Source organism: Lycorma delicatula, chromosome 6 (genome assembly GCF_047948215.1).
Source record: "Lycorma delicatula isolate Av1 chromosome 6, ASM4794821v1, whole genome shotgun sequence".
Classification (NCBI taxonomy): domain Eukaryota; kingdom Metazoa; phylum Arthropoda; class Insecta; order Hemiptera; family Fulgoridae; genus Lycorma; species Lycorma delicatula.
The window spans coordinates 115918933-115945072 of NC_134460.1; the positions used below are offsets into that span (position 1 = coordinate 115918933).

The 26140-nt window shown below is 31.7% G+C and overlaps 1 protein-coding gene across 1 annotated transcript in view; it reads left to right on the forward strand.

Moving 5' to 3' along the window:
* LOC142326918 (globin CTT-Y-like) overlaps positions 1–25586 on the forward strand; it is an 82167-nt gene extending 56581 nt beyond the window's left edge. Inside the window, exon 4 of the mRNA XM_075369649.1 lies at positions 25388–25586. Within this exon, the coding sequence (XP_075225764.1) occupies positions 25388–25537 (150 nt within the window). The 3' untranslated portion in view covers positions 25538–25586. The remainder of the gene's footprint in view (positions 1–25387) is intronic.
* The last annotated feature ends 554 nt before the right edge of the window (positions 25587–26140 follow it).

The window sequence follows — 26140 nt, forward strand, 5'->3', positions numbered from 1 at the left end:
AAGATTAAAATACGGAAGAGTATTTGCTTCAAAAGGAGATAAATGCGATTAATGTTTTAAGTACTTTTTTATTTAAAAATAACACCCTCTCGTCACTTGTTAAAAGCTTATAAACAAAGTTGAAAGCTTTAGTAACAAAAAAACCTTCAAAGAGATTACCGAGAATAGAAACTATTTCAACTGATTTTATCACTCTAAAAACAAAGAATATTTAAATATTTTACTAATTATTTTATTCTAATATTTTTAGTAATAAATAAAAAAATATGATAGGTAATAAATTAAAAGAAATAATTTACCATAATTAATATTAAAAAAACATTCCTGCTTTGCCAGTCAAGTTATGCAACTCATTTGTAAAAAAACTTCATTTTCAGAAATTATTTCAATTCAATCATTTTAAGCTCTACGAATAAAAAATACGACAATATTCATAAAAAAAAAATATTAAACAAAAAAAATGCTTTATTAATATCCAAACTGTTAAAAAATGTAGACTTGAATATCTGAGAGAAATAAAAAATACAACGTATGAATGTGTTAAAAATACTAATTAAAAATTTTCAATTAGCCAGCTTCATTTATTTATTCATCGTCATATTTAAAAAAATCATGTTTCCTAATGAATTTTAGTGTTGTTAATTTATTTATTTTTTTTTTTATTAAATAAAAAGTTACTTGTTTGATTTTATTTAAATCTGTTTAACTCACCAGGTTGGTCTACTGGTAAAACTCGCCATCGTAAATCAGCTGATTTCGAAGTCGAGAGTTCTATCGTCCAAAATCCTAATAAAGGTAGTTGATTTTATTCTGATTTGAATACTAGATACTTTGGTGGTTGGGTCTCAATTAACCACACGTCTCAGGAATGGACGGTCTGAGTCTGCTCGAAGCTATATATTTACCGGTACATTCACATAAATATTGATGAGTCGCTAATTACTTTAATTGTTGATGCGGCTCTAAAAAAGAAAAATTAATTTTTTTTTTTTTTTTTTTTTATCGAAGATGCGCTAGGAAATAAATCAGTAACCGATATATAATATATTAACCAATATGTAACATATAACTAACATGTAACATATTGCCTGCTCCACCATCAGGAAGTGTATTAAGTTATTTTAATGGTTTTATTGTTTAACAAAATACTTTTTGAGCATTAAAATGTTGAAGTTGCGAAATTGCTTTTTCATTTTGGGAGTTCCCATACTCATGGAGAAGCATTCAGGAAAAATTAATTTTTATGAAAATAATCCCTACACGAAGATAATACATTTTTAAAAAACATTTTAATTTTTGTTTTAAATATAGTCATAATTCTTAATAAACAAACTTGTAATTTTCTAGGAAGAGTGAAAACTTTTGGTTAATTAATTTTTTTCACGAAATACTAAACAGTAAGGGCTATCAAATAATTAAAATGTTTAAATTCTAAATGCAACGGGTAACTTTCGAGATAAATTTAAGTTAAAAATAACTTTTTAAAAAGTCTTTAAAAATTAAAAACATATTTCTTGTTACCACAAACCTTAGAGTAGAATGAGCCAACAATCTTTATAGTGTTAGAAGGCTTAATGATGTAAAAATATACATGCAAAAATCTACCAATAATTTTTTTTTTTTTTGAAGCAAGATATAGATAAAAGAATAAAAATATATAAAATATTTCTTTGGAAAGAGAATGAAAATTCAAAACATTTTTTTTGTAATATGTGATCTTTATAAAAAAATTCAGATTCTGTAGAAATACATTTTCTAAAGTTCCCCAGTAAGATTTGAAATTTTATTTCGACCAAAACTCCCCTACCTATTTCTCCGACTTTTAAAAGATTTAATGCATTCTTTTCCTCCTCCCAAAGGTAGTACCTGTATGCAAGGTTTTAAGAAAATTGGTCATCGAAGTCTAGAGTTATAATACCAAAAAACAGGCCAACGTATATATGCACTACCGTATGTCCGTCTCACAAAAATAAATTATTTTCGACTTTGGAGCATTGGAATAATTTTTTTCACAAATTATTTAAATTAAATTTTTTTTTTTGTTAAAAACATTTTTTTAAACTGTCTGAAGGTACAATAGTTAAAAAAAGACCAATTTAAAAAAAAAAAAATTTCACAGATTATATAGTTTTCCGTTATACCTATAACTGTTACAGTAGCATAAATCGTTACTCCCGGAAGAGTAAAAATTTACATGATTATAAATTCTGTAATTATATTAAAGTAGTCTACAAATTTTGCACTATTTATTTATATAATAAATAAAATGAAGCATCTGTCTGTATATTAGAATTTTATTTTAAGCCGCCTTATAATAAAAAAAAATATTTTCAATGCAACCCGATCTGACCCAGAAAGACTTAAAATTCCTCGACTGGTCTTACAGTAAACTTCAATTTAATATTCAGGGTATTTTTATGAGAAATTTTAAGAAAATTGTTCGGAAAACTTGAAGCTAAAACAAAATAATACTAATCCTAGACTGCATTTCAATCTCGTATAATTTTTATCCTTTATTATTAAATCCGGTCTCTGCTCAATCTTAATCCTAGTTTTCAAAATTTAATTTCTTTCAGAACATGAGATAAATAATAAAAATTAAAACATTACAAATAAACAAATCACAAATTCTAATTGATAAACTCATGTCGATAAAATGGAAAATTAAAAAAATAAGGTAAAAAATATACATTCAATGTAGATTTGAATTTATACAACAGTATAATCATGAAGTCTTGTAAAGAGATTTATTTTTATAAATCTATAAAATGTTTACATTATTCCTTTACAGTTTCATAGATGAATAATGTAATGCTTTTTCTTATGATTAAATTTTAAAAAGTAATCTTTTTACTTACCGGATTTACGCTACCCAATGGTTGTAAATATTAATATTTTAAAAGTTCTACTTCATACATAAATATAAAATAAAATTAAAATTAAAGCGGTGTGTAATTTTAATTCAAAGCTGATAATGGTGTAGATTTACTGATATAACAAGAATGATATTTAAAAAAAAATAAAATTAAAATTAAAGTGGTATGTAATTTTAATTCAAAGTAAGTGATGGTATGAATTTACTCATATATCAAGAATCATAATAGACTTAAAGTAATAAAATATTACTCGGAATATACTTACTATATTATATTAATATATTATAATGCTTTATAATTATTATTGTTAATATAACTATAATAAATTTTAGTGTATTATCACACTGCTAAAGAAGTTCTGAAATCTACCAGCATATACGAATTGCAATAAAATATTACTGTTTATAAAATCAAGTCTATACACAAGTTTTTAGTTCATAAATTTGTTTTGGTGATTGTTGTGAATGCCATTGATGGTCTCGCAGTTTAGTGTCAACAACGTTATTTTGCAAAACCGACGGGTGGATTGACTTCGGCAAAAATCAGTAAGTATTTCAATTGTGGCAGGAGAGATGGGATGAGAAAATAATTGACGTTATACGCATGGTCTCTTTCCTGATATAAGGAGCTTACGGGGCGGACCTTGGGTGTCTCCTAATAAATATGACAACCAGTTTCTTTAGGCCATTGAGCTTTTAGGGATAAATCGGCTCGTTTCGGCCAGGCTGATTCGGGTCTGTGTCCGAATAGTGGTATATTGGACGATTGTTTTCACTTTTTGTATATCTGTCAGGGGTGTTATGAGGACACAGTGATTTGGTGTTATGAGGACACGATTAGAGTTTGTGAGGAGGCTTGGAGATATTTGATCTTACTCGGATTTGATTGTCAATTGGAAAGGCCGTTCCGAATCGGTTAGAGCAGAGAGTTTTATGAAATATTTGGTTATTCAGCGAGTTGGGAAGGCAGTATAAGAATGGATGTCGTGTAACACGGGAGGCTAGGGTCGTTTGCCATGATTAGTTGCCATGATTGGGTTTTTGAAGTTTTGTTTGGTGTTAATTGCTTTTGATTTGTTACTTTGCAGCGTTGTTTGTTTAATTTTCTTTTTTGGAGGATATTTAGCTCAAAGTTTATAATTTGTTCTACTCAGTTTACTTTGTATGAGTAGTTTTGGTTTTCGTTTTCGTTATGTTAGTTTACACGGTTTACATCATGGAAATGTCATTCCTCACATTTGCATCAGTGACATTCTGATAGAGACCAAAATGTTGACTGAAAGACGTCAATCGATCTATGGGTCTAAAAGATGATCATCGGTAAAGCCTATCACGGCTAGGTACGGAGGTGGTGGCGTGGCGACCGGAATCGTCACATGCCGGGATTATCCCCTTCAGAATCAGGATATATTACCTATATTTTACGTCGTATATAAAATACAATCAAAAATGTACAAATGAAAAAAATAAACATATAAGCCAAAAAAAAAAGAATTATTATCTAAGTTTATATGAAGTTACTTGAGCTTTTTAAGTGTAAAGAAAACACATACACATATTCTACCGAACTGTACTATCCTGCCTTATAACCAAAATATTGGTATTATTAATCAAAGTTTAGAAAGATTAGTTGACGCATAGGGTAAGAAAAGACTGTTGTACCAGCAACTGGCATCTAGCTATCTATATGACCTTTCTCGTGGAATGATGTCTCTCCAACTATAGTATTAGCCACGCCAGCACTAATGTAAACCACCACCACGTAAAACTACTAGGCAACTATGTGTTCACGGTTTCACAGACTTTAGTATATTTAAATACACTAAAGTGATATATTAGGTGACATATATTGTATTCTTCTAGATGAAGGGGGAATCAATAGGATATGTTTTGTTTTTCTGAGAAATAGTAATTTGCAAGAATGGAATTAGCAGGCCATTAAATGTAGTTGACATTGTGTATGTATGTATGTGTTTGTGTGCGATTTTAATTTTAGCTTTTTCTTCAAAAGTAAAAATAAATTTAGCCATATTTTTTGTGCATTTATGTTTAGCTTTATGCTTTTTATATTCATGTAATGTTTTTCGTATTTTGTGTGTCGGTTTTATAATATTTTATATTGTTAACCTAAAAAATGAAATTAAATGTAATAATGAAAACACGATACTAAAAATATGTAATTATGTATGCACATACATACACATACGTGTATGGCTTCTTTACTTAATGTTTTTTTTTTTTTTTTGTCTTCAGTCATTTGACTGGTTTGATGCATCTCTCCAAGATTCCCTATCTAGTGCTAGTCGTTTCATTTCAGTATACCCTCTACATCCTACATCCCTAATAATTTGTTTTACATATTCCAAACGTGGCCTGCCTACACAATTTTTTCCTTCTACCTGTTCTTCCAATATTAAAGCAACTATTCCAGGATGCCTTAGTATGTGGCCTATAAGTCTGTCTCTTCTTTTAACTATATTTTTCCAAATGCTCCTTCCTTCATCTATTTGCCACAATACCTCTTCATTTGTCACTTTATCCACCCATCTGATTTTTAACATTCTCCTATAGCACCACATTTCAAAAGCTTCTACTCTTTTCTTCTCAGACACTCCGATCGTCCAAGTTTCACTTCCATATAAAGCGACACTCCAAACATATACTTTCAAAAATCTTTTCGTGACATTTAAATAAATTTTTGATGTAAACAAATTATATTTCTTACTGAAGGCTCGTTTCGCTTGTGCTATTCGGCATTTTATATCGCTCCTGCTTCGTCCATCTTTAGTAATTGTACTTCCCAAATAACAAAATTCTTCTACCTCCATAATCTTTTCTCCTCCTATTTTCACATTCAGTGGCCCATCTTTGTTATTTCTTAATGTACTTAAGTTATTTCTTTACTTAATGTACCAATTTTTTTTTTTTTATAAAAAAGCAGATCTTTTTCTGTTAGGTTTCATTCAAACGACATTTGGCATGCGTAAAAACGTTTTTGCAGATTCATTTCTCTTAAAAAAAAAAAAAAAAAAATATATAAACTTTCGCTAAACTAAAGCAGACTACAGAAAAAAATACTGTAAATAACTAATTTTTAGTTTTTAATTTTTCAAATTTTTGTCGGCATCAAGTAAAAATTAAACAAGTTACTAACTGACTGGAGCCTCAGGAGAGATCATCTAAAATATCATCCAAAAATATTTGTTTCATCCTAAATATCTGAGAACTCTTCCAACAAGATAATATTAATAATTTATTTATTTTATTTTTTTTTTTTGCGGAGGGAGGTGGAAATGCATTTACGCACGGAGTGTCGGGCTCCCGCTGTTGGTATTATCCAATCACTATCAGCAGACTACCGACTAAAACCACCCCCCTTTCAACCAGGGCTCGACCCGGAACCGTTTAACACATTACTTTCGGTTGTGTCCTCCTATACTAGCCTGATTAGGTGCTATCTAATTTTCAGGACTATCCAGGTCAACCTTTTTGGTCCTGAGAATGTTGCCGACGAACTAAGGTCACGGAGCATCATCGCAACCACGTTGCGGGGACTCAGTGCTTCGAGATCCGCCTCTAGAATAATAATAATAATAAGTTGCAGAAATTGTGACAAACTTTGAATATTAATACATTTATTATTAACTGTTTTTTTTTTTTTTTAAATATAACCTACACTACGAATTTTTCCTAATGTACACTGCAATGCAGTTAACATGATATTACATCAATGACTTTAATGAAAAAGAAAATTGTTTCGCAAAACGTATTCCTGTATGATAAAAGAATGCACATTCCAATCAGAGTCTAATATCACGTAGATAAAAGCTATAGATCATATTTCTCTTTGCGTGTAGATAATCAGTACTAAACTCCAACGAAATATAGTAAAAACTAACAGACATATATAAAATTTCATATTTAATTCTTTGACGATAAATAGGTAATATTATATTATTGTGTAAATGTACCTGTTAATAGACAGGTAATATAATAAACAGGATAACATTATTAATCAAACCAGGAACGGGTATTTATGCGTGAAAGGCTATAATACATGAACAATCAAGCGCAATCCACTAAAACCACTACTACGTTACATCGTTTAAACATAGTGGTTTAGTTCGGTCATCAGAATTAAACCGCCAATGTAAAATCATTATGCTCGTTTAAGTTTTTTGCTTAAGCCAATATAAAAGCATTTCAGAATACAAAATATAAATAAAAATAATGAATAATACAATTGTTTTAACGTTAAAAACGTATTACATATTCTAGTTTAATACTCTTTTGAATTATTACATACAATTGTTTTTTTTTTAATACGTAATCTTTATATTAAACTAATAAATTTCAATTCATAACATTTTACAGACAGAAAATGAAATAAAGTTTATCAAAATTAATCAGAAATCCAATTACATTTATTATACTAACGTTAGAATAAAATTTAAACAGAAATATTCAATTCTGATCTTGTAATGTTTTAAACATAATCACTAAATTAAACATGATTAAATAAATTTAATTAATAAACCCATGGGATATTTAAAAAACTGCACTCTACACTATAGTCTATTTTTACTCCTCTACCTCAATGCAATTATTAAATTACATAAAAATTTATGTAAATTCTTTTCATTTTAAAAGTACAGTAACAAAAAATATGATTTCTGATTGCGAGTTTCTCTACCCCGGAAATAAATAAAAGAATTTTAAATCATTTATTTTTTTTTATGTTTGCCTTCTATCAGTTACATTTGTAGGACATAGATGATACATACGTAGAACATAAGATGTAGTGTGTTAATTTGTTGATAGATACGTCAATCCTAAAAATCACAAAAATTTAATGTTCTGAAATTAATAAACCTTTTTTTTATTTATAAAATAAACCATTTTAGTTAAATTTATATAGTTGGATAGATACAAGTTCACACGACGAAAGTTTTGAGAATTGAAGTCTATGACCTCGAAATACAGAACGAGCCAGCACTAAATTATTAAACTAGTACTTAATATTACCGTTGGTGTTAATACGGCGTCGTATTTTGTTTTTTTTAATCCGATTTATTTTTTAGTTCTAATTTAAATTTCTTTCTTTTAAAATATCCAGCCATTCAATATTTAAACATTTTTAACCTACAAAAAAGCAGGCGTATATTACGTCACATTATTTTTCTATGTTTTATAAATGAATTAAATACGTTTTAATAGCAATTTCTTTGTTACATCTCAATTGACGAGTTTAAAAAAAAAAGTTGATCCTTCAACATTTAGATCTAACATCTACTACCCGCTAATGCTTATCGTAGGATAATATTATTTGCATGACTGTGTTAAATTGCTCGTTCTATTTCGTGAAAATTGGTGGAATTATTCTAGAGTTACAAGAGAAGAAGAAAGCAAACTTGCACTAAAAACGCATAACCATCATTCTGGGTAAAAAACAAACCTAACAACAGTATATCAACAAACGGTATAGAACGGTTACAAATCTGTCATCTTTAAAGATATGATCTTTATTTAAAACGGGACAAAAAAGAATCTTTCAAATAAACAATGCTTAAAATGATGTTATATTCCTATGATATTAACAAATTAAAAATCTTCTTTGTAATAAGAATAAAAAAATTCTTTCGTTAAATTATTATATTTATTCTTTTCAAGACAGTCTATTAATTAATATATAAATTTATGATGATTTTTTATTATTTTCAAATAATAAAATCAACCTCTGAAGAGATTCCAAACAAATTAATGGTGGGTATTCATATGATGGTGTAGCTATAGTAAAAATACATCACTAGTTATTAAATATTATTCAGAAAACTTAACTGCTTCTAAGTAAAAAAATAACTAAACAGGAAATATTCTGGCGATACTCCTCCCCAATGACTATTGATAATGTTTGATAAACGCGCCCATGTACACAAATATCTCTGAACTAAGACTGCCACGATCCAATTTACGTAGATAAATAGGTTTTACAAAACATTGGGAATTTTTCAAAAAATTACGAAAATGGAAAAGTATATCTAAATTTTAAAAAAAATTTTAGCAATTTCACTCCTAAAATTTTTTATAAAAATTTGAAAAATGTTAATTTCATGAAGCAGCTACCGATAAGAGAACAGAAAGAATATTCTAATAAATTTGTTTAGCATTTAATTTCCTTTATAAATTTTACTTTGTATATTACACGATAAGTGAAAAGATAATTTAAAAAAAATTAATAACTTAGTAACACCGAAAACCCAAAAAAAATTTTAAAATATTAAGTAATGAACTGTGTGGTACAGAAAAAATTAATCTCCAGATTTTATTACTATACGTTCAGCCGATTTTAAACAGCGTTGGAATAAATAAGTCGAAAGAAAAACATTATTTTAGTAAATACCAAATACATAAATTTCAAATTCATAAACGTTTTACAGCTAAACACTGAGTTTTATTAGTACTATACGTCTTTTTAAGTAATAAACAGCAGACCTGTAAAGGATATGTTAATAATCTTTTTTTTTTCTGTGTAAAAATCAATTGAAAGATCATCATTCACATTGTTGCTTGTTCGAGGCTCGATCAGGATATTGAGAAATTGACAATTGAAAATGTTTATATTATTACAATTATTATTTTAAGAACATAAACAAAAAAGAAAAACCAATAATAATAATTACAACGGTAGTAATAATAGTAAACGACAATAATAAATAAAAATAGTAATCACAACTCACAATATAATTAGAATAATGACAACAATAAATAAACAAATAATGAACAACACGACAGTTAAAAAAATAACCTGAAACGTTTTGTCGATAGTAGAAGAAGGTTTTTGAATGTTCTAGAGGATACGTTCAAATTGTTTATTTAATTTTACTTCTTTTGTTAAATATCATTCCTAACTTACTACAAATTTTTTCATCAAAACAGTTTTTAATTTTGGTTTATCTTTTTTCCTTTGTTGTAGTGTAAATGTAAGAATCTTTTGTATTTTTTTAATAAGAACAACGTAGTAAGTTTTGTTTTTATTCATTTTTAATTATAAAAGTCCTTAAAATAGAAAAAAAAATAAACAAAGGAGTTTTGTTTACTAGTAACTTAAGTTTTCTTACATGCTCGGACACGTCTCAACTTAAAATAGAATTGTGAATAAATTTTTAACACATGTTTATATTATCTGATTTTTAATTAATCTTTCTATATGAAAATCAACCTAACAAATAATTAAATTACATTTTTTTATGTACGTGTGTATATATATTGTAACAAGACCATTATAGCGGGCCTGATTAATGGATTCCTATCAATTATTATGAAAGCAGTAGAAAAAATAATAATGGGAGGAATCCAGAAAGGGACAAAAAGAGAACCCTTTTTGTAAAGTAACAGGTCCGTTTAACAATCGCCTTTTATTCCACTGTCCGCTAACATACAATAAATACCTGTTGTACCCTGAGAGAAGCTATTGGACCGGGTTATGGAATTCATGGGAACGGAAGCTTCGGTCGATCGTTTTCACGCTTCGACTTGGGTCCGGTCTGGCAGGTAAAGAAGAGAGGAGTATAAATAAATACCCCTGGGAAACCATTTAGTTCAGAGTCGAGTTCTGGACGGCACTGAGTACAGACGTGTGTTCTTAGCTCTGCGTTTTGATGCTTTTTGACTGGTATTTTTGGATATTTTATTGGATTTGGACATTGGAATCTTTAGTGGTATGGTTAACGGACATATGTGTGAAATATTTTGAGTTTTGGTCACGGATTAATTAAGTTATTAGACTTTTTTTCTTAAAAAACAAAGTTTCGAGAATAGTGAAGTGATTTTACAGTGCTGTAGAATTTTTGGATAACAGCGAAGGACCGTAGTGTAGTGGAATTGCTGGTAAGAGTAATAACAAGTCAATTCATACTTGTAGAGTGAGTTAAAAAACATTCTAAATAAGTTTTTTTAGTGTTTTAAGTCTACATATATTAGCTTATATAGAGTGAAAATTTTATAAGTCGAACGACAAGCTTTGTCTTTTTCCTTACGTCATTGGCAAGCTAGTAAACAAGGACTTGGAGAATTTTCACAAACTTAATAGTATACTGTCAGAATTTTTCTAAGTGTTTGGAAGCACTTTATACGGGCAATTCCTTTTCCTCTATATCTCCTACAGTTTATACAATAGAAGAAAAATTCCTTAAATTCTTTCCGAACCCAAAGATTTCCTACCCTTTGACCCAACCCCCCCAAAATTGACCCCCTCCAAATTTTTGGACCTCAGATTTCGACAGATACATTTTACTTCCCCCCGACCCCCCCAAATTATTTTGGGGGGCACCTGCCCGTGTGGGGTGTCGTTGGATTCGGAATCGCCCCCTGATTCTGAATCCATACAATGAAGAGACGTAGCTCACTTCCCGGGGAAGATAAAGCCTTCCAAGTGGCTGGGCACTCGCGAGGAAGTTCTGGAAGGAGGGAGAGCGTTACTGAGGGTACAGAAGACATGGAGACCACAATACTCAGCCAAGACAAGGCCAAATGGAAGACAATAGAGGGTAGAGGTGCCAAGAGAGCAAGAGCGGGATCGTCTGAAGAAGAGGAGGCCCCTCCTAATCTAAAAGACGTCACCTATAGATTGGGAAATGCACTGTTGCAACTAAGACATTTGACCGGCAAGGCAAGTGCCACAGCGATAAAGGCCCATGAGAGAGAACTTACAGAGATTTACAAGGAACTACAAAGGATAAGTGAGGAAGCACCTGACACGAATTCCCAGGGTACATAAACTGAGGACTATCATAGGAATGAGATGTCGGATATATTGGACGTTGACTTATCAGACGAACAGTTAATAGAAAGACTGCCCACTCGATGGTCAACTTGGGTGATGGATCGACTCACCCAAGAAAATACTTTGAAACCGGGAGATGATAACTACATCTTCGTAGACTTGAATGGACTGAGGCCGAATAGCCAGTATGCTGGGACTACACCGGGAGCAATGGTGTTACAAGAATCTACGATCCTTGAGGAAGAGAAAATTACTACTAATGCTACAAAATATGTGGTGATTTACGACTCCAGCGAGGGTGAGAAGGCTATGGCCTCTCACATCATAAAAGCTCTTCGAAGAGTGGTGGGAAGGACTGAGTCAGCGGTTTTCGTCGTGCCCACTGGCCCGTCGGGTATTCTGGTTAGAAAAATTGTTATATACCTTATGAGGAAAAATAAGACACTACCTAGAATGATACTCCCTAATCTGGGAGATCACGGAAGAGCGAGGTCCAGGTCTGCTTCAGCGAGAAGGGGAACCCCACCGGTTATAGAAAGTAAAACCGTGATAGTTAAGGCTCCGGGAAAATCTTATGCTGACCTCCTGAAGACAAGGAAAGAGAAGGTCAAGGCGGAGGAAGCTGGTGAAATATTGTCTATCAGGAAGGGTAGAGATCAGCAGCTTGAAGTCAGAATAAATGGATCGCAGAAAGCGGGGGAATTTTCCTTCCTACTAAAAAATAGAGCAGAGGACCTACAAGTTAATATTAGAACAAAGGGGGACCGCAGAACGGTGGTTCATGTAAAGGATATGCTGTGCGACACCAAGGAATGTGAGGTCAAGGAGGCAGTAGAAAAAGTATTGGGTACGGGGGAAAGTTTTCAGATTACATCTCTCAGGGAAGCGTATGGAAACACAATGAACGCCACGGTGGTTACCACACAAAAGAATGCAGTAAAACTTATTGCATCAAGGCTAAGAGTTGGCTGGGTGCACTGCCGCTCATACATCAGAACGGATCCTGTCAAATGTCATAAATGTTGGGCGCTGGGACACACCAGTTTTGAGTGCAGAGGTCCTGATAGGTCGGCTTTGTGCTACAACTGTGGGGGTACAGGCCACTTTATACGTGATTGTAAAGCGGCGTCCAAATGCCTCGATTGTAATGGGACTGACCATCGCACCGGAGGCGTAAAGTGCGACAAAGCCAGAAATGATTAGTATAATATTATCCAATGCCAACAGGAGTATTCTGTCCCATGATTTAGTGGGAGAGACCGCCAGGGAATTGAATGTTGACATCGTGATTACTACTGAGCCGAACATGGGTACTGCTGCTCGTCATGACTGGCTGGCTGATGCTGTTGGTGATGTCGCTATAACAAACATCAGTAATAGGATCGGATGGCAGTTGCATCATAGAGGAGAGGGATTTTAACAAATTATTTTGCCGAATTTTGTCCTTGTGGCTGGATACGTGAGTCCTAATATTGGAATTGCTGAGTATGAACTTTACATTGACGAAATACAACGGGTCATCTTACAGTCACCGAAAAGAGCCGTGGTTATGGGTGATTTCAACTGCAAGGCCACGATTGCTGGTAGCAGTTATACTAACAGAAGAGGGTAAATCTTTACAGAAATGATAATGGCGACTGATATGATCTGTCTAAATGACGACTCTTATACATTTGAAGCCAGGTGTCATAGATCTGTATTAGACCTGACATTGGTTGACAATAGTTGGGATCCTTCGCTCTATCAATGGAGAGTTTTGAGGTCAGAAACTGGTAGTGATCACTTTGCCACGTTATTTTCTTTTGACGGTATACGACTGGTGATCGGGAGAACATCAAAGCTGCTGAGATTGACTAAAAGACAGGTAGAAGTAGTGGTTGACAAAGTTGCTCGCAAGCTCATGGATGGCAGAGAGGTTACGCCTTTTGTTCTGCAGGAATTAATAGTCACGGAGATGGCGAGGATTCCCCAAAATATCAGGGGGTATCAACCCGCTTACTGGTGGACTGCGGAGATTGCGGACCAAAGACGGATTCTGCAGTACTGGCGAAGGAGAAAATTTAGACCCCGTAGAAGAGGCAGTGCTGTGTATGAGCATGCTGTAAATATGTTTGCTGATGCCAGGCGGTTACTAAATTACCTAATAAAATCTAGCAAGAGAGCACGTTGGAAGGAGTTATGCTTGGAGCTGGACTCGGACCCGTGGGGACGTCCTTTTCAGATCGTCATGGGAAGACTGAGTAGACGTTTGCCTGTCCTTACAGCTGAGTCTGCTGGTATACAATTGAGAACACTTTTTCCGGTAGCTGAATCGGGTCTATCGGAGCTGGTTGAATGCGATGCAGGTCGATTCACACAATATGAAGTCACCTTGGCGGTATCTAGACTCAGGAACAAAAAGAGTCCGGGTCCAGACTGTATTCCTGCTGCGATCCTCAAGGGACTTATGATGAAAGCCCCTTGGGAAATGACAGATGTAGCAAGTTATTGCTTGCAGAACAGGACCTTCCCTAATTGTTGGAGGGAGTCGCGCACTGTGTTCTTGCCCAAGAAGACTGCTAATGCAGAAGTGGTTGGTTACCGCCCGTTGAGCCTCATAAACAATATGGGGAAAGTGGCTGAGAGATTGATCGCAGAAAGGTTACTGTTTGAGTTAGAGACAGGCGGGGGTATTCATAACAACCAGTATGGGTTCAGGCGTGGCAAATCGACGCTTCAGGCGATTGAAAAGATAACTAGCTGGGCTATAACAGTCAAGGCTGGAACATGGCGCACCAGGAAGATTCCTTTACTGGTTATGCTTGACATTAGAAATGCTTTTGGGACCGTCCAGTGGGACTCCATCATGGCGGCTTTAGTCAGAAGGCGAATAAGCCCTTACATTAGGAGACAGATCTCCGAATACCTGTCTGAAAGATGGACTACGGTTAGCACGCTTGATGGTGACATACGATACCAAGTTCATGGTGGTGTCCCCCAGGGGTCAGTACTGGGACCGTTACTTTGGCTACTGGTCATTGCCGATGTATTACGACTACAGCTACCTGAAGAGACGGAAATAGTGGCCTATGCTGATGATTTAGCGATACTCACCTCTGCGAGATCAGAAGATGTCCTCGAACAAAGGAGCAATGATACTCTAGAGATCGTAAATAACTGGCTAACCGACAAAGGATTAACACTTTCAGTAGATAAAAGTCAATATATTATGTTGGCGGGAAGGAGACGGCTGCGAGATCTTGAACGTAAGATAAGGGAACATAGGCTTGAACGTGTCAATCAGGCTAAATATCTGGGAGTGATAATTGATAAAACCTTGAGTTTTAGTGCTCATATAGTATATATATATATATATATATATATATGCGAGAGAGTCGAAGGATTACTACAAGCCCTCATAAGGCTATAAGCTGGCCGAGATGCCCCAAGATCATCTAAACGTAGGGTTTTTTTAGTCTCCGCATGCACCTCGGCTTTATTGTATGCTGCACCTGTTTGGTATAGAGCCATATTCACGCAAAGGAATGCTAAACGATTGAGGAGTCTACATAGACAGCTCTAGTTGGGGTGATGTTCGGATACGGCACAATATCTTATGAGACGGCGTGCGTTCTGGCGTCCACAAAACCCATAGAACTCCAGGTCTTGGAACGCTGGCTTCGCTTTCAGGGCATGGAACGGGATGATGCTTCTGAAGTGGTTATGCAGGCATGGCAGCGTAGATGGAGTCAACATGAGGGGGCTATGTGGACAAAAAGGTTGATCTCAGACATTAGCCAATGGGTCAAACGAAAGCATGGCGAGGTCAGCTACTATGTCTCTCAGATGTTCTCTAGACATGGTAATTTCGAGCAATATTTATACCGCTTTGGCAAAAGAAGCTCTCCACGTTGTCGGTACTGTGAACGCGATGACACAGCTGAGCATACAATATTTGAATGCGATACATGGACAACACATAGGTTTCGCACGGGAATACAGAATCTCACACCCGAGGAACTAATCAGCTTCATATTGAGTTCTAGACAAAATTGGAATAATTTTGAAAAATTCTCCTTTTTAGTTTTAAAAGAGAAAAATGATACTGAAAGACGTATGGGGTACTAATAAAGACTGAAGTAATTGTAGAACTAGGATATTCATGAGTATTGTCTCTTTATGAAACCTACGACCGCGAGTAGGCGTTACGAGATCGGACTGGGAATGTAAAGACCTAGACTCGGCTTCGTAGTTGGTGGTTGGGAACGACATAGTCGGGCCTGGCCTACCTTCTGCGGGGTTAGAGGCAGGCAACACCAAAAGACCGAGACCCGGTTCCCGGGGCTGGGGCTGGGGACGGCATAGTCGGACTCGGTTCCTGCCCTGGGGATTTGAGGCAGGCAATGTAGAGAAAGCAGAAAGAAAAGAATCGACCGGGGGGGGGGGCTGACCTACCGTGCCGGACATACAGTCGGTGGGTGGGGAGGCCTCCTTTGAGTAAAAGGACACTTCCTCGGGCTGCGTATACTTAAATGTAAAACCGGTCCGAGGGAGTAGGGGAAAAAAACCATTTAGTTCAGCGAGGAGAGGCTGCGAATTGTGGTAGTTCGGCGGAGTTTTGCGAACCAGTCCAGTGAGACGTTACGACGTCAGTCCAGCGAGGAGAGTCCGCGGTGTGAGTCTGCAAGACGACAGTAAGAGACGTCAGTCAGCGAGAGCATTCTGCGAGGAAGACAGTGAAGAGAGAATTTCCAGTGTGAATTAAGTTCGATACAATTAAGGTGACGCCACGAGTAATTCCAGTAAACAAGATATACTATCTGTGCGTTACTGTAAAACTAAAAATGAAAGAAACACTACTAAATTTCATTCATAAACTGTTAGAGTAGTTTTCCTTGTGGACAGCAAAGGTATTTGCAAGTGAACTTTACATTTGTCTTATCTGTACTATTGTTGGTTAATACAAGACTAGTGGTAAAAAGGGTTATGACCAGCGCTTATGCTATATCCTCTGTTAATGTGTCGGAAATCTAGTTTTCTATTCATCTACCTGGAATAAATCCGGACGATTATTTTAAATTCTGTCTTGTATCTAATCTCTGTTTATTACTATAGATTTTTATGACCGTTTGATGTGTAATATGATGAGTGCTTACTGTTTTGATTTATGTTGTGTTTTTATGTCATGTATTAATTGTTTGATTTGTTTGTTATTGAGATTATTATCGTTATTACTATTATCCTAATTACTATGATTAATATTTGGTTTTTGTACTACTTTTCATTAATGGTTGTATTATTGTTACTTAAATTTATTAACATTATTATTATCACCACTGTCATTAATATTGATTTGTCTTATTGCAATTACGTTTATAAACCAATAAATTGTAATTATATAAACATTCTAAATAGTTAATCTCTCAATATCCTGATCGAGACGCCAACACGTGACAAATATATACAAATTTTTTTTAATTACTTTACATTAAATTAAAATATCTGCCAAGAAAAGCAGTAAGATTATGTATATAATGCTTTGCATGATTTTTCCACACCCGCGCGCGTGTACGTTTCGTAAGGAGAGGCGAGGTTAAAATTCAATACGCTCACACGGTTTTATAGTTGTATTAAAACAAGGAAGGTATTTTAAGTTATCTCTATAGAATTTTAATAAATTTTAACATAAAAATGTATTCTCAATACAGTCCATAACTCAATTTTATAGACTGATTCGCTTAATTATAAAAAATAAATAAATTCTAGAGTACCCAAGTGCAGTTATTGGTAAACAGAAATATCTTTTCTCCTTAAATTTTTAAGGTGACCATTAATTTTGTAAACTAATTAAGATTGAAAAGCCTATACGACGATATGGTTTTAAAGAAAACGTGATGAAATTAGACAGAAAATTTCTTTATGTAGCTGATATTCGTGTATAAAACCACATTCTTTGTATATACAAGTTTAAATATGCATTTTATAGATATTATACTCACTCACCACCGTTACTCAATGCATAAGCGCGTAAGAAAAATACACCAATACAAAGTCAACATAACCTCAAATTTCGGTTATGTTTTAAGTTGTCGAACTGAAATTGAGCGTAACTGAAGCACGATTCTACCAATCTTCATCAAATTTTCACACGCATAACTTCAAATACACTATTAGATAATATCTAAATTTTAATAAAGATGACGTGGAAGTTAGGAGATTTTCAAGACACAGAATTTTTAATTTTTTTGGAATAATTGAGCCTAAATCAAGAATGACTTATTATTTTAAAATCAAAAATTATTTTATTTGACCTCCATTATTTCAAAATGAAAAATCATATTAAGGCTAGATGAAAATGCGGTGGGATAAGATACATATTTGCGTATTTATATTAAATTATATTAATATTGAATAACGTACATGACGGATTCCAACTGTTCAAAAACACCGAATATTTTGATTGGCCAAAATACTGCTGTTTCCAATTGCTGAAACGTACTAATTAGTGAAAATGGTTGAAAATAAACCGTCTTTTGATTGGTTATTTATACTGTACTGAAATTTCGTAGAAAGTGAATGACGGAACTTATGATAGCAAGAACTATGTATTCTATGAATAAATGAAGGTAATGCTCTCAATTATTGTCAGGATTAGTTATTGCATTGTATTATATATAGTTATATATTATTCTAATGAAAATAATAAAATCGGTTTAGAAATACTTTTTTTCATTATTTCCGGCATAAAATTTTGAAGATGCTCATTTAAAATGATTTATGGAGTTGTCCAATTAAACGAAATTTTATGTAAATATATTCGTTTCTTTCAACAGATTCTATTTTGTAAATACTTTGTAAAATGTCTCACAAAATATTACATTTATCTGTTAAATGTTACGTTTTATATTATCAGAATCATACTTAAGTATGAAACTCACAAAGATTTTTTTTCTTTAAAAAATATTTAGCTTTTCCGTTATAGTGAATTTGATGTGTAGTAATTTCTACTTTCAATTTCGTAAAATTAGGTTGTTTATTCACGACTTAAATAGTGGTCTTTCATATTTGTGTGTGGGTATATATGTGTTCGCTTGTGCGCTTGTGTATTTGTACACGAGCTTGCCGGAACCTATTGTGGTGAGTATATCTCGTGTACCTAGACAAACATTTAGATACAAACACATGTTCTATTAATTTAAATTCAAAACAGAACAAATAAGCTTTTGGACAAGTAAGTACTACATCTAACGTAAATATACAACTTTACAAGAATAGAAAGTAAATTAAAACCAGTAAATCTCTTTCTGCCCATAAATAATTAAATTGTCGAAGGGTGTACGGTTCCTAGCTCAAAACTGCGATTATATTACGAAAAAAAAAATACGAATTTAACAACCTCATTTTGTTTTCTGTTACAACTTTAATCAACAATTTTACAAACAAAACAAATTTGAAATTTTATATTTATTACAAGAAAAGTTAAAAATTTCATTAAAAACATTATCAATAATCTAAGCCTAAAATGATAAAGCTCTAAATATATAAATCTAAAATATTAATCTAGAATTATAAAAAAATGCTAATTTAACTTTTCGTAAAAATGTACGTTTTTTATGAGGTAGAAAGAAAAGAACACAATAAAAAGTACCCTGTTTGGTTTGAAATATCATTTTAAAAAAAATAAATAAATATTTACGTGAAATTTTTCAATACCATATACCGATGTTTAAACACGCGACTGTTTTTTGTGGTATATAACGTTGAAGAAAGTAACGTTTAGGTAATTAGATTTTTGATAATACTTTCAAGTTAATATCATTTTATTTACAGTTAAATATTGTAACGGAGCCAGAGTAACGCGATTTTTCCAGAAAGAAAGAGAAAGAAAATAAAGAAAAAATCTAGAAGGAACACAAAGGGATTCTTTCTAGGAAAGGATTTACAGACAGCGTAGAAGGCGCGGAAAATAAAAGTTGTTACTTTCGAACAATCAAAAGGACGGATCGGGTACTGGTTTTGCTTTCCAGAAGGTATAAATTTTGCCGGGGTCCATCAGGCAGAGTTACTAGTTTTGCAAGTCGTGTTCGTGCAGCGTGTAATAAAAGCGATAACAGTGTTTGTTAACGAAGATTGTAGATTGTGCCTACGAGTATTCCATTTTGGATAGTGGTTGAAAAAAATAAGCTGTTCGGTGAGTTATTTGTAAATAGATGTGAAAGTGATCGTATTCTATTTATTCATAAAGTGTAGAGTAGTTTTTTGTAAACAGTGAAAGTAATAATACTTCCAGAAAATGAATCGTATGAACTTAAGATTTTTCTATTGTTATCTTATTCTTAATGCAATAAGTTTCTATCAGTCATTAAAACGTTTTTAGTAATTCGGACTATATTTTGGTATTTATAAATTAATTGTCATTTAATCAATCATTTTTACTTCCTTGTACGAAGTGAAGGAAGTATTGTAATCACAAAAAATTTCGGTTTTCAGATTTCAACGGAAATATCCATTTTGAGCATCCCTGAATCCATTTGGACTAGTTTCGGCTGACTGTCGGCTGGACCAAAACTGTACAAAAAAACCCAAAATAAAAAAAAATGGATTTTGGACGTTTTCTTAACTACAGTAATAAGCTGTGATTAACAACTTTTCAATGATATATCTTAAGATGTACTTTTTTTTATTGGTTCCACAGTTATAGGCAAATAAAATTTTAATTAGTTAAATATTTGGATCTTACAAGGAGAAGGCACACAGGTTAAAATCCGACTTCATCTTTTCGTTTTTTTGATTTAAATATATTGATTTGTTAATAATTATTAACATCTGATTGTAAAAACATTTTTACAATAAATAATAATTCAATAATAACAATAAAAAAAAAAGAATATGAAAAAATAGCAGAAGTTTTAATGAAATAAAATTTTATGTTCGTTTCATTTAAAAAAAAAAAAAAAGTTTAAATATAATTTAATAGGCGTAAAAAGAAGTTAGGTAGTGTCCACATCAGTTTTTTTTTAATTACTATGTGATATATTTATTATTATTATTATTATTTTTATATATTTAGAGTAATAAATTGTATTTATAAGAAATTTTTGCGTTTGTTAGTCTCTCAATATCCTTGTCGATATTCGAACACGCGACAATATTTTTCAAAATATATTCTAACTGCATACTTATAGTAAAAAAACTGCTAAGAGTAAAAACGTTTTACACCTTATCCCATTATTTTTCCTCTTGTTCTCTTAAGAAAGAGTGAAAAGCTGAAAGAAAGTCTTGATTTTCTCACTACTGCAACCACTAGACGTTATTAAAACTTAGAAAGTAGCATTATAGTTGACTAACTTTAAAGGTTTTTGTTAATTCCTTTTCATTTCAGAAATACATTTAAACGGTTGATAATCAGGGCAATATTTGGCAAAGAATCTATGCAACAAAATTAACATACCTCAACCATGACAACTCGATGACTTATATAGACATAATATCATTTACTAATTATTATTATTATTATTATTCAACCAGAAATACAGATATTTTTTTATACGTTAACATTTTTAAAACTGAATTTCAACATTAAAAAAGTAATAATTTATCGTCAATGTTTAATTATAAACTGTATGTCACAATGAAAATTAACTGAATTTTTTAAGTATGCTGCCAAGGAAATCAAATTATCTGCATTCAACATTTTATAAATTTATTTAAATATTTTGTCTCAAACCTATACACAAGCGTGCGCATTAGAGTAAATTTGGGTTAAATTCAATGAATTCTATAAATGGTATAAATTAAATAAAAATGTTAATTTCTTCAAACTGCAATTTTTTTTTTTCATTTTTTATACAATAATAAAATTAAAGCACTTAGATATTAAGGTAGTAGAATATAAAGAAATAACATAATACTAAAAATATAAAAGAGGATTAGCACAGTTTTCATGTGTTTTCATGCGTACAAAAACCATTGGTATAAATCTAGGATTTCTTATTGAATGAACAATAATACTTTACTCTGTAAAACACTGACAATACAGCAACTTAAAAGGAAAAGAATACAGAAATTTGGTATATGCTTTTACTGGAAGTTACTGAAAATTAGGTAGGTTGATGAAAATGGAAATGATGAAAGAAGTTTTTTTTCAAAACAAACTTTGGAGAAGCATAATCGTTTAAATATTACAAAGCTGATGGATCAAAGATTAAGTAGAGGATACTAACTATAATGGGGAAAAACTGAAAATATTTAAAAAAATACAATTATTAACCGAAAAATATAAAAAACAGAAATAAAATTGAATGAGGAAGATAAACCAGAATGTAGAAAATATTTAAAATAACATTAGCAGCAAACTCTAAGGAAATAACAGAAACAAAAATCCAGTAAAATAACTGATGTTGAGTGGGGAAAATTCAGAAAATTATTCATGTATAGAAATAAAAATTTATCTAAAACAAATCCTGTTATTTTTCTAAAAACAAAACCACATGAAAATCTTACCTTTTCAGTTAAAATATAAAAAAATATTCTCATCCTTTTTATGTAACATAATTTTTAATATACTCGACTAATAATATTACACCTAATTCGATTATTTTCACTGTTTTCCTCATAATATTATAATTATATAATATATATCTTAATATAGTTTTTTTTTTTACCATAAGAAATATATTTTACTTTTCCGGCGAATATAGTTTTTCTTTTTTTCCTGTTTAGCCTCCGGGAATTACCGTTCAGGTATTACTTCAAAGGATGATACGTATGAGCGTAAATAAAGTGTAGTCATGTACAGTCTCAGTTCGACCATTCCTTAGATGTGTGATTAATTGAAACCCAACCATCAAAGAACACCGGTATCCACGTTCTAGTATCCAAATCCGTATAAAAGTAATTGATTTACTAGGACTTGAACGCTGGAACTCTCGACTTCCAAATCAGCTGATTTGGGAAGATGCATTCATCACTACACCAAACCGGTGGATTTGGCAAATATAGCTAATATTAGCAAATTAAACGGGAAAGTATGGCAATCTTGTTAAAAATTGGGTATCCGGTTTTTTCAAATTTTAATAGTGAAATGAATGAGGGAAAAATAAGCATGGAAACATTATATTTCAGTTCAATTAGATTTGTAATAAAGAATACTTTCAAAAAATACCCCGAATTTTGTTAGACAACATTTTTTTCCCATTTGATGAACCGCGGGACTCGAATATGTCATTTTATTATTTTTTTAATGTATATTTACGAATCGCGCCGCTAGATAGTACTATGTAGCGTACAAAAACTTGATAACGTACTTAAAATAATAACATTTAAAAGAAAATATACTACAGCTTGTTTTATTAGTATAATATAAGCAAAAAAAGGAAAAAAAAATGTTACAAAACTCATACCGTCCTGATTTTATTTATATGTAATACATATCACATTTACAGAAATAATACAATTCTTATGATTATTCGTTGTTTAATAAATGAAATCGGGCCGGTAAGAGTTTTGTAACAAATGTTTCTATTTTATGCTTATTATATGAAACGCTTAAACATTGTGTATTATCTATTATTGTATATCTATTGTTTATTACACATATTTGTATGTATTTTTTTTTTAAACAAAATTCTAAATCAATAACAGATTTTTTTATTAGAAACGTAGTGTCTTACCTTTTTTGATATCAGTATCGTTTTGTTAAAAACAGTTTTATTTATATTACAGAAATTTTTGTTTTTTGAGCGAAATGATATTTGTGAAACTTTTATCGTTCGGTTTACAATTTCATTGTAATTTTTTTTATTCATTTAACTAAGCTATTGAACTACAAACCTAAAAACAACTTGTTTTAGAGACCGAATTTTGTGTTTTATGTCTGATATCTTAAAAACCATTGCAGAATACAGTTCTGGAATCTGTTTTATACTATTTTCCAGCTTGAATTATATAAGAAACCACCAACCATACTCTTTAATTTGGGTCCAAAAGATTATAGTAGCAGTTGTTTTTATTATAAGAGCTGAAATCCGGGCGATACTGTTAGCTAGCCGTAACTCGAAAAAAAAAACGTTTCCAGACCTATATTTATATGAACCTTTTTTCATTCTTTTTACAATTAGAACATGAGCTGAAAGTTTCTCCAATTCTTCCTGGGACACTGAATGTTTTTTTTTTTTTTTTTTACCTTCAGTATAAATAAGTTTATATTTCATATGTAGACCTATCAGGAAATGTATACAGTTGTATTTTTATTTTTTTTTTAAAACCCGGACCTAATGTGCATAAATTTTTATTTTATTTTACTTTTCTATTTAGTCTCAAATTAAGGAAAACTTAATGCAATTTTTTTAAATTCAATCTGTATTTGAACCAATATTTTTTATTAAAAAAAATTTTTTAAATGTATTCCCCACCTTTAAGAAATATATATATCTGTTCTTTTTTATTGTTTTTTTTTTGTTCTAATTCTTTTAATTTTTATTATAAAAAGCCGGCAAAATTATACAAATTGGAAGCTCTTTTATTTATTATTAATTTTATAAAAATACTCATTATACGCTATTATAATACTAACAGTGTATATTCTTTCTCTAGAAATATTCAACTAAGAATATTTGAAGATTATTGATTTTTTTATAAGTAAAAAAAAATAATCAGCACTGTCTCCAGAAGGATATTATGATACAGTATGGCTCGTTAAAACTTTCTCTAACTCTCTTATTAAGAAGAACTGTGGTGAAATCCCTAAGCCCTAAGGTGATTGCTTTAGCCGTACGACTAGGCAATATTTTGTAAACAGTAGTAACTTAGTTCTTTTCTATATAATTCTTTGCCAAAGTAAAACCCTAAAGCTGATTTAAGTTAAATTAATGTTAGATAAACTCAAGACAAAATAAAGCAATTTAATTGGTATTCAGTAAAACAATAATTCTGTTAAAATCTTTATTATTTTTTTCTAGTCTTTTTCGAAAGAAGGATATCCCAAATAATAATCTAGTGGATATCTAACTAACTACAGTACAGCCCCGTTATAACGCGGTTCGATATACCGTAGATACGGATATAACGCGGATTGAAACCTGTCCCCCAAAAAATATCTGAATATCAGAAATCTATCGTGTCTTCCGCAGTTAACGTGTTTCTATTTAAGTACACAGTGCACTGCATTGACGTTTTCTATTAAAAATTATTGCTTGATTTCTTTGCCTATTTTATTAATTGATCCACTTTGTGATTTAAAATTTACATCTCGAAATAACGCGGTTAGCCTAAAACGCGGATGTAACCTAAATTTCCCGATAACCGCGTTATAGCGGGTTATACTGTATATAAGTATGAATTTTTCCTTCATTTTTAATCTGTATTACAAATTGAAGCAATTATATATTGTTAAAATCATAAATTAACAGCTCAGAGCGAAGTTTATTCTAAACAGTATGTTATCAAATTCACACTTTCCTAAGACTGTTGATAAATTTGTATGTATATAAAAGTTTTAAAAAACTTAAAAATTTCCAGGAAAATTGAGTAATTTGGTCTAGAGAATCTTAATAGAAATAATATTCTTTTCCTTCTTCCTCTACGTTTTTCTCCTCTTCCCTTTTGTTCTTTATTCTGTACATAATTTTTAGGAAATCTAATTAATATAATCTACAATGTATAGCTCATACATTTTTTTTTCGTTAATCTAGCATTTTAATTATTTTATGTGAAATAACAAAATTTAGAGTCACATCTATTTATTGTTACAGTTGATTGGACCGCAATTTATTCAAGCTATAAAACCATCGTTGGAAGAAAAATGGAATGAAGACGTTCACGAAGCATGGACAGCGTTATTTTTCCACATGGGATCTATAATGAAAGCGGAAATGATCGCAGAGGAAGCTAAGGCCCAATAGCAAAACCAACAACGCCGCCCCTCATTATATAAGAGGCGGTGGAGTTTAGCTCGTAAGCAGTAGCCTGTCAGTTTCACAGGTTAGTATTTCAACCTTTTTACATTTATTTTATGTAAAAGACTTCTACTGTACTCTTTTTCAACAAATTTATATTGATTAAGTTTTATTCATTAATTTTTTTTTTAACAATTGTTTATATTAGTTACAAACTAATATTTAAAAGTTTGATTTTTTTTATCTTTCTGCAAAGCAATTATACTTTATGAAAAATAAATTCTACGTAAGTTTATTTACAAAGATAGTAAACTAGTAGAATTTTAACCTTTTAAGCTAGAGGTGACAGTACTTAATCCGGCTCAGTTACGTTAAAATTTGTTGATGCTTTTATTAGATACATACAGCAGAGGTGCTTAGGTTTAACAAGTAGAATACATGTCCATTTATATATCCACTTTTCCCAGAATTTGCCAGATTAAATGGATGGGTTTTGTACAATTTTTACCATTGATCATCCTGTCAATAAACTATTAAACTAGAATGGAGTATAAAAAATTTTAACGTGTGCCCAACCAATCCAGAACCATTCAAGTGAAGGAAAGAGAC